The sequence below is a fragment of the Abrus precatorius genome, unplaced genomic scaffold, assembly GCF_003935025.1.
Source record: "Abrus precatorius isolate BTA unplaced genomic scaffold, Abrus_2018 Scaffold7, whole genome shotgun sequence".
NCBI classification, from domain to species: domain Eukaryota; kingdom Viridiplantae; phylum Streptophyta; class Magnoliopsida; order Fabales; family Fabaceae; genus Abrus; species Abrus precatorius.
This window is the reverse complement of record NW_020874417.1, coordinates 12,440,379-12,451,098: the sequence shown is the minus strand read 5'-3', so window position 1 is coordinate 12,451,098 and position 10,720 is coordinate 12,440,379. Positions and strand designations below refer to the sequence as shown.

The 10,720-nt window shown below is 29.3% G+C and overlaps 1 protein-coding gene across 1 annotated transcript; it reads left to right on the top strand.

Annotated features, from left to right (window-relative positions):
- The first annotated feature begins 3,805 nt into the window (after positions 1 to 3,805).
- On the top strand, positions 3,806 to 8,154 carry LOC113872724 (serine/threonine receptor-like kinase NFP). Its single transcript, XM_027510491.1, has 2 exons — positions 3,806 to 5,114; positions 6,711 to 8,154. The coding sequence occupies exons 1-2, from the start codon at positions 3,969 to 3,971 to the stop codon at positions 7,446 to 7,448; spliced, it is 1,884 nt and encodes a 627-aa protein (XP_027366292.1). The 5' UTR covers positions 3,806 to 3,968; the 3' UTR covers positions 7,449 to 8,154.
- Positions 8,155 to 10,720: the final 2,566 nt, after the last annotated feature.

Sequence of the window (10,720 nt, the reverse complement as noted above, 5' to 3'; positions counted from 1 at the left end):
GAGAAAGAAAATGAAGTTTTAAAATTTTCATAATTTTAACTTAAGTGAAAATTCACTTTTTAACTAAATTCGCTTAAGCTAAATTTTTTGCTTAAACCAAAATTAAGTTTTGTTAAATTTTGCTGAAGCGAATTTTTTTGCTTAAACAAAAACGCACTGTGCTTCCTGCAGTTTTCGTCAACAGTGTAGAAGATCCAAAAATTTGAGCCTTGATGAAAGAAAGTGAAACAAGGGTTTTGATTTGTTATAAAAATGATGAATCTATTTAATAAAATTAGTGAAAGTTTATAGCTTATAACTATTGATTGAATTGGACTATTATTTGTTTTTTTTAATCTAAGTAATAAACAATATTGTCCATAAGTCAAAAGAGCCCAAGACTGATCCTTGCTTGGGTGAAGTTTGAATGCATCACCTCCTGCTAAATAGATTCACCACACATATATAAATGCAATGAGATCTTATACCACTGTGTCAACCTTTTGTATTAATTAATTGTACAACTAAATAAAAATGAGTTAAATGACTAAAAAAGAGAAATATAACAATTATTGTTCATGTCTAAATTATTTAAAAAGTTAAAGGTAAAAACAAGAAAAAAAATATTGGTGGTTAACTTCTGATAAATTAAATAGTACTTAAAGTAATTTTTGTAAGTTAGCTTTTAAAAACTATAATCTCTCTTTATTTTTTATTTACTAAGCAGCTTTACTAACGTAATTGACTATAGAAACAAGTTATAAATTCTTAAATAAAATATAAACTTGTGTTACTATGTACACTTGATATTGAATGCCCCATTAAAGCATTTTAAAACACATCTCGAGTCTAAAACAAGTATACCTGTACAAAAAAGAGAGCATAATCTGCAAAAGGAAAACAAGGCACAAAACCTAAGGCATTGTTAGATAAGGCAGTTTACTTGTACTAAAACTTTCTGGATCCTTTGGTTTACTTTACAAATTCCAACAAATCCCATCATCACAAATACGATCTCAGCCACTAACATGCCTTCAGTTACAAATCAACAAAATCCAAATTCAATACTTTTTCACTATTTAAGAGGGGTCATATAAGTCTCCCACTCATTTCCATATGAAAAATATCTAAACATGGTGATGGTTTTAGTATCAAAGATTTTGCAGTTTGATTTGAGAATTACTCAAATAAAAAATTTTGTTAATAAAAATTATGATCCTATCAACCTGCGGAAGTTCTTATCCATTAAGTCTGGTATTACATATTCATATTTCAAAGACTGTTATACTGTTAAACCATTGGTTTTTCTAATCATCACTTATGCAATGTATATTTTACTAAATAAATACAACTTTGTCCTTACATTTCCAATCCTTATCAGTTATCACTTATTACCAACTTGTCAAGGTCGCTCTGGATTGTAGATATTGCCACATAATGATTTTTATTCTCTGATTAAATGCGTTACAATTACTGAAGTATTGGAATAAAGGTATGACCAAGTCACAAAATAACATTATGGTCCTCCACTTCTACCTTATGCTCTCTCATATTATTCCAAATGAATGTTCATATTTCAAAACCAAAGGTAAATATGCATTGAATTGTGATGTGACTCTCATGTGAGTGCCACCTTGTTATTTGGTGGTAGTCAGTCAAGATACTTCTTCCAAATGGACATTATTATTCTCATGTTTCCTTGGACCTTTATTGCATTTGAGACGTCACATGTTACCTCTTCACAATTTCACCCAAAGCCAATCAATTATGTTGCTTTGTTGTGTGCTTGGACCAACTGTATTAGCAAATGAAATCTGTGTTTTGTGGTGATAATGCCCACATGTGAGCATGAATTAAATTTGTATAAATTTAATTTAAATCTATTTTAAATTTAATTATATAGATTAAATTTTAAGTCAATTTATATTTTTTTTTAAAATTAGATTAAATTTTTTTTAAATATAAATATAGTTTAAAATTAATTTTAATAATATACTTTTTTAACACAACAAGATTTATATATATATATATATATATATATATATATATATAATTCTATGCTTTTATTTTATTTAATATAAATTAACATTATATAATATTATTACAAATTAATATATTAAAATATTATTATAAGATATAAAATTTATTTTATCATAAAATAATTTTTAAAATATATTTAATAAAAATACATTTTATGTGTATATAAAATTTATATATATAATACAAAAAGAGAAAACGTAGATATCACATACAACAAAACTTAACAAAATGAACAGGACCTATTATTTCCTTCGAGTGAACTGATCACCATAAATAACATAAGGGTTCTGATCCTGGAACTTAGAGAGAATCGTTCAGCATAAAAAATAATTTTTCAGTATTAAAACTGGTTTTATTAAATGAGATTCAAAATTTATCCCAACTAAAAAAAATTGAATTAGATGTCTAATTTTTTAAAATAATCTAAATTTTTTAATTTATTTTGGTTATGGATTGAATTATTAAATCTGAATTTTTTGCACAGCCCTTGCCAGCCAAAGGTGCAAGAGTAAAGAAAAGAGAAAATAACAAGTCATGTACACATTTCTTCACACTCTAGCTTTTTCAAAAGAAGAGGTTTTCATGAAATTTTGAGTTTGACTAGTTATTTGTGTTTTTAATATTAGTCTTTCTTTATTTATAACAAATAATTATTAATATTTTTATTTTAAATATGAAAATAATTTTTTTCAGATAAACTAGTTACTAAATTATTTTCAATTTAGTGTATGATTTGTGTTAATAAAGTATCCACTTTTATTCATAAAAATGTATTTATTCATTTGATTTAATATATAACACACCAATTTAATTATTTAATATTATAAATATTTTTAAAATAGAATATAAATTAATAACATATTACAATTTTTTATTAATCTTATGAATTAAGTATTTATTTTTTATAAATAGAATCAAAGTTATTAAATTATTTCATAATTGACATGATAATTTATATATATAATGAACCAATATCAGATTAAATTGACTATTATCAATTATTTATATTATATTAATATATTAATTATTAGAAATATTTTATTAAATTTAATGCAAATATATTAAGATCTTGTTTATTTTATGGTTAAAAAATAACTTTAACCCTTTTAAATAAAGAATGCATATTTCAATAAAAAAAACTATATATTTAAATAAATTTATGAATGCATTTTAAATTATTATAACTAACGATTAAAAATAACTCTATTTAACTTTAAATTAGAGATGCTACAAAAAATTAATAATTTATTAGAGTAAAAATTGTTTTGTTGAAAAAAAAATTTTGTCAATAAAAGTTTGAGTCTTTATATATATATATATATATATATATATATATATATATAAATTTAATAATAGATTTATTTACTGTATCCAAATGCGCAACTGGAGTGGATGATAATTGTTAAGTATTAAATTATGTCCAATGTTAATTAAAGAGTCATTATTCAATTTTGAAAATGAGAATTTAAAATTGTGAAAGAGCAATTGACAGACAGTGGTAGACTGACTTTTAATTGAATAAAGAAATCCAAATAAAAAATGTCATGAGCTCATCAAATAAAAATAACTCACTTGTCATGTTATGTTTATAACAAATTTTCATAATAAACTCTACAATGAAGAAAGAGAATAGAATGGATAAAAGAGAAGTATATAATAAAATAAAGAAAACAGATTTATAAGTTAAAATTTCTAAACAATATTATCATAAGCGTACGCAGGAGGCAGTTGTAGAAAATTGAAAATCCTCCATTAAAACGGGGCCCACCATCCCCTTAGAAGATTCAACCATCTTGACTACTGGGATTTGAAGAGTGGGAATGGAAATGGCACCTTGACTCAGATCAGAAACCCACCCGGGACTTGAAATTCCACTCAACAACAGCAAAAACATGTAAAAGAAAAGGAGCAAATTGGGAAACAGAGAGTGAAGAAAGAGAAGCAGCAGAATGGGAAGGGTGAAACTTTATCTCTTCTCTGTTCTCTGGCTTCTACTTGTATTCATGCTTCCTTCTACACAGGCTCAAACGGCGAGGCAACAGAACAACACAGGGTTCAGCTGCAGGGGAAGCTTCAAATGCGAGGCCTACGCATTCTACCGGGCCAGAGGCCCAAACTTTCTGGACCTGGCCGCGATAGCGGACCTCTTCGGCGTTAGCAGGCTCATGATTTCAAGGCCCAGCAACATCTCCTCCCCTTCCTCCCCCTTAGTCCCTGAACAATCCCTCTTCGTTCCCATACCCTGCTCTTGCAACCCCGTCAACAACACCTTCGGCTCCATCTCCTACGCCAACATCTCCTACACCATCAAACCCAACGACACCTTCTACCTCGTCTCCACCTTCAGTTTCCAGAACCTCACAACCTACCCCTCCGTCGAAGTCGTTAACCCCTCCCTCCTTGCCACTAACCTCTCCATCGGCGACAACGTTATCTTCCCCGTCTTCTGTAAGTGCCCCACAAATAATAGGTCAAAATACATTATCTCCTACGTTGTCCAACCCTCTGACAACCTATCATTCATCGCTTCGAGGTTTGGCTCCGATGAACAGTCCATAATTGACCTCAACGGTCGGACTCTGAATGATTACGACACCATCTTTGTTCCGGTTACCCGCTTGCCGGTTCTGGCCCAGCCCACGGTGGTTCCTTCTGCGCCGCCACCGGGAAATGGAACTGTGAGTGGAAACGGTTCTGATGATAGGACAGGGACTGTGCGAGGGTTGGCGATAGGGTTGGGGGTTGCGGGGTTGTTGTTGATTTTGGTGAGTGGGGTGTGGGTTTATAGGGAGGTTGTGTTGAAGAAGGAGAGGCATTGGGATGAGGAGGAGCAAAGGAAGAAGGAGAAGGAGGAGTTTTTGTATTTGGGAGGGAGAGAGGGGAAGAAGATGGAAGCGAAGTTGATGGCTAATGTTTCAGATTGTTTGGACAAGTATAGGGTGTTTGGGATTGAGGAGTTGGTGGAAGCCACCGATGGGTTTGACGAGAGTTGCTTGATTCAAGGGTCGGTGTATAAAGGCTCCATTGATGGAGATGTCTTTGCTATCAAGAAGATGAAGTGGAACGCCTACGAGGAACTCAAGATCTTACAGAAGGTAACAACTCTAGTCAAATTCTCTATTTTTTTTTTTTTATCTCTGATTGGAGCAGTGATGGTTTGTTATTCGTTGTTTACGATACTCTTGTTATGAGGTAAAAAAATCACTCCAACGTTCATTTCAAATGACTAAACATGCGGCAGGGAGTGTTATTTAATCATTTTTTGTACAAAAATTTATGTCATAACTTTGACTATAGATTTTTTTAAAAATAAATTTTCTTAAGTTATTCAAAGAAGCTTATTAAAATTAAATTAAAAAAGTTTATAGTAATTATAAGATGTTTTTATAAGTTTTCTGGAAGCTCTTTGCAACTCTCTTGAAAGTGTAAGACTCGCTTAAATTTGAAGACATTTATAATATAATGATAAAAGTCTATTTTTTTTTAAAAAAATTCTAATTACTTTTTTTTTTTTTTGGGTTAACTTATAACAAAAAGTGTCTCGTATTTATGTAATATTTTTCAAAATTCTGTTTCGATGGCTATTTAATCAAGCTCTTGATAGATCGAGGTTAATAGAACTGAAAAAGTAAGAAGAAAGATTGGCCATTTTTCTGTGTGAAGCTTAAAAAAGAGTGGAAGATACATCAAAGATGCAATAACAGATTGAAATTGGAAACGGTCCAAGAGGTTAGGAACTGATAAGGAGAAAGCCCTTGCTTGAATAAAATATACTAGTAGTTAATTAATATCTTATTGTTGATGATGAGTAATCAGATGACAGAGTAAGTGAAGTGACTTGTCTGATGAGTGGTCAACCCGCCACCATTAGTTTAGTTTTTAGCATAATCAAACCAAGGGAATAAACCTCTAGATGCCTGTATATAAACAATTATTCTAACATTTCCCATGTTACTTAGGCCAACAAATAATCCAAATCTTAGCATCCCAACATGAGAATTAATTATTGTGTGGTTAGTGTTCAGAACTTTCACTTATTGAAGTTATTGTGCAAGGAGAAAAAGGAAAACAGACATGTAATTTGGTAATTTCAAAAGCTTTGTCAGACTGGATTTAATTTCGTAGTTATCCATTATTCATTATTTCGTACTTGTATTTTTAGAAACACATCAAGAGGAATAAAACGATAGTACTAGTTGATGGCGTCGTTGCTTCTGGTTGTTCAACGAATTATGTTTCCAACTTTGTCTTATTTTTCAGATTAGGGTTGGTTAATATGAATATAGAATATGGTGGTGTTAGGGGCACTTAAAGGCACAAAAAAGACAAAAGACGCCGCTGCTCCTTTTGTCTGTTTCCATTTGATGACGGCATGAATCAACTGACACACATCTTAATTACGTTTATTGATTTAAAATTAATTTCATTTAATTTTAAAATAAATAAATATAATAATGTTAAAACGTAGGCATTTAAGAACATGATGAAAATACTTTTTGTGAGACTTCATCTTTTTTCTTCTTGAAGTAACTTTGAAGGTTAAGTTGAGGTAGGTACATCCTGATAAAAGAAAATATCAAAACAAGAATATAATGCTACACTCTAATAATTTAATTTTAGCACTTGATTGATTATATATAACCATCATGCTTAAGTAGTTAATTAACAATGTGCCATTGTCTGCGATGAAGGTCAACCATGGGAATCTGGTGAAGTTGGAGGGGTTTTGCATAGACCCAGAAGAAGTAAATTGCTATCTAGTCTATGAATATGTGGAGAATGGATCCCTATACTCATGGCTGCATGAGGACAGAAGCGAGAAGCTGAACTGGAAAACGAGGCTGCGAATAGCCATTGACATTGCCAATGGCCTCCAGTACATCCACGAGCACACAAGGCCACGAGTGGTGCACAAAGACATAAAGAGCAGCAACATTCTCTTGGACTCCAACATGAGAGCCAAAATTGCCAATTTTGGGCTTGCAAAGTCAGGAATGAACGCCATTACCATGCACATTGTAGGAACACAGGGCTACATTGCCCCTGAATATCTAGCTGATGGTGTGATCTCAACAAAGATGGACGTGTTCTCTTTTGGGGTTGTGTTGCTCGAACTAATCTCTGGGAAGGAAGCTATTGATGAGGAAGGGAATCTCTTATGGGCAAGTGCCATCAAAACTTTTGAAGTGGATAATGAGCAAGAGAAGGCTAGGAGACTGAAGGAATGGTTGGATAAGGCTATTTTAAGGGAGACTTGCTCAATGGAAAGTTTGACGGGTGTTCTCAACATTGCAATTGCTTGTTTCCTTAGAGACCCATCAAAGAGGCCCAGCATAATGGATATTGTCTATGCACTAAGTAAAAGTGAAGACATGGGCTTTGACATCTCAGATGAAGGGATTGGTTCCCCTCGGCTAGTGGCTAGGTAAGTCTGCTGGGTTGTAGTGGTGACCCATCTGATTTTGGGTTTTGGTCTTGAGAAATAAAACCCCACTCAGACCAAAAAAGAGAACAGAAAACCACCCACTCTGTAGTACTTCATGAAGTATGGTTTTTCTGAGCCCAAAAAATAAGGGAGATAAAATAATTTTGGGCTGTATATTATATATAAAGTATGTGATTACTGATTAGTCACATGTGTCTTGCAACTATAGTCCAGAAAAAAAAAATCATGTCTTGTAACTATGTATGATTTATAAAACGGTTTTGGTTAAATTTACTGTTGCATGGTTTGAGTAGAGAAAGGCCCTAGAACTGTGTTGTTCCAATTTTTGCTGATTGCTAATCTTTGTATAGGACTGCATATTGACAGCAATTAAGCTTTAAACTGGGACTTCGTATATTGGAATGCCTTCGGCAGCATTTGTGAAACATGCAAAAATTAATAGTGTCGAAAGTTTTTGGATGTTTTAGATTTTTCTTTTAATATATAGGAAGAGCAGTTTTATATTTACTGTTGGATAAAATATTAAAGATGCAAAAACTGAGTGCTCGAAATGTATCTAGGATTATTTTAGTAGTTTTGATAAATCTTAATTAAAATTGGTGTTTAATTTTAATAATTCATACAATAAAAAATTATGTTAAAAATCAATATATTAAAGTAAAAATTTAACTTTAATTTAAAAACAGCAGACCAAAAAATTTAAAAATATTGCACCCATAATCTCTGTTAACGAAGAGCTTATCCACCTAAAATTTTGCGTTAAGTCTAGTCCCATTAGATAACTTATCTTACAGGATATCAGTTGCTCAGCCACCGTAGGCACGATGGTTGAAAACTGAAACATGAGGCAACCTTTGTCTATACAAAGGAGAGGCTCCAAAATCTTAAGTATTATCTTTAACCTTAAGAGAAGTTTTGCCTAAAAATCTTTATTGACTCTTCATCAGTGTTTCTAGCATAAACTCCCTTTTCCATTAGACTCTATTTGACATTCAGCGTAACAATTTTGATTCCCATCTGGAGTCACGAAGCTAAACAATACCCCAATACCTTTAAATAAATCTGCAAGTATTGTTTGATTTTATTGTTTTTCATTTCCATTTTTAAAGAAAAGAGTCAATTCTATTTTTAGTTTTTAAAAACAAAGCCATTGTTTCTAGAAAATTTGAAAACAAAAAAATGTTTTACACCGTTTTATCATTTTGTGAGGTGGCCATTTTAGGTAATCTTGTTACTTTTGCTCATCATTATTTGATACTAAAATCTACCTCTTTCATTTCTTTTGTTTCAATTTCTTTTGTAATTACAAATTCTTATTGCTTGTACCTTAAATTTTAGGGTGTAAATTTGTTAAGCTACTTATAAATTATTTAATCTTAACTCACTCAAATAAACTTTCTAATAAATAACTTCACACTTGGACTCAATTGTTTAAATGACTCAAATTCAAGTCTCTTAAATATGATATTAACAATATATATATGAAAAAAAATCTTTTCATATTAGTATATATAGTGGTGAATCCAAGACCTTAAAGGTCAAGAAGTGTAAAAACATACAATTAGGATGCAAAATATTAAAAAATTATATTATTAATAATAATTTATTAAAATTATGCACCCCTCCCCTCAACTTTATGTGTATTTGTGACTAAAAATATATATATATAAAGTAGGATCTTCTCACATCAGTATAATTCTAATAATTTATATACTCGATTTGAATATTTTATTTAATTTACATTCAATGGAATATAATTTATTATTTTACTGACAGTTAAATATAAGTTAAATAAAATTTTCAAATTAAATATAAAAGTTTTTAGACTTATACTAATGTATAAAGATTATATATATATATATATATATATATATATATATTATTTTTATAACTTTATTTTTAATCTTAAGTCATTTTTTTAAATAAAAATATTAATTAAATATCAAATTAATAAAAATTAAAATTCATTAAAAAATAAATTATAAACAAATTAATGAATTTTTTTTCTGTTCCTCAAAATTTATCTTTTACATTTGTATACATGCTCCTCAAATTTTATCTTTTACAAACAGGTACCCTTAACTTATTATAAAATTTTATAAAAAAATTTATTTTTTAAAAATTTGCCTGTGTGCAAGACTTTTTCCGACAATAGCTCTAACTGTGAAACGTGTCATTCCTAATTTTGGCAGCACATGGAAGTGGAGCGTTTGTTCTACGTCAACTTATCTAAATATTAAATAATTTTTATTCTATTTTTTTCTCTCTTATTGAATATTTTAAGTGTATGTTAAAAAATTGTATATAAAAGAGTACTATGTTAGAAAATTTTATAAATTTATAAATTTTTTCTTTGATAAATAAATTTTTATTATTTTTTAGAATATTTAAATAATATAAATAATTGATTAATAGATTTTAAATGTTTAGCTAAATTAAAATAGGAAAAAATTAAAATAATTGTAAATTTTATTATAGATAAATAAATAATTGTAAATACCTTCTTTTGTCTATACAGATGAATAAAAATTGAGTTAATAGATAGATTGCTTTTAAAAGTAGCAAACAATTAAATTTGTTTGATATAGGTTATTTTAATTTGAAGTTCTAAAAGTAACTAATAAAAATTTTCTTTAAAAATAGAAACTAAAACAAATTAAAAATGTTTTCAAAACCCATTTATTATTTACATTGTGAAAAAATTATAAACAACTCGGTTTACTAATTACATATTTATAATAAATTTTAAGTATCATTTCTCAACCATGAGTAATCACCTTGTTTACTACCACCTTATTCACGTAACAACCATCTTCCATATATTTTAAAATCAAGCAACAAAACATTTTTTTCTTCCATTTTTTTTTCAGTCTTTTTGTCAAAAAGATATTTTAAAATAATTTACAAATAAATTTTAAAAATAAGAAAGAAAAAATAATCAAACAAACCTGTTATGCATTCTCCATGGAAAACGGGGACCTATTTAGGAACCTAAACTTTGGTATTTATTTACAAATAAATGTTAAGATATTGGTTATGAAATTAAAAAAAGCTTAAATACTATTTTGATTTCTATATGAAATTTGTATTTTCAATTTGGTCTATAAAAGAAATTGTAAATAAGGTCTTGCAAGACAAAAATGTTAAAATAGTTCATGTTGTAACTTTCATTATAATTATGTTATCTCATTTTTATCTATTTTTTATTTTGATTTGTTATATTTCTTATGTATAACATATTTTTCATTTTAGTTC

Coding starts and splice junctions, on each gene's coding strand:
- LOC113872724 (XM_027510491.1), top strand. CDS start 3,969: ATGGGAAGGGTGAAACTTTATCTCTTCTCTGTTCTCTGGCTTCTACTT. Junction 5,115..6,710: donor AACTCAAGATCTTACAGAAG/GTAACAACTCTA, acceptor TCTGCGATGAAG/GTCAACCATGGGAATCTGGT.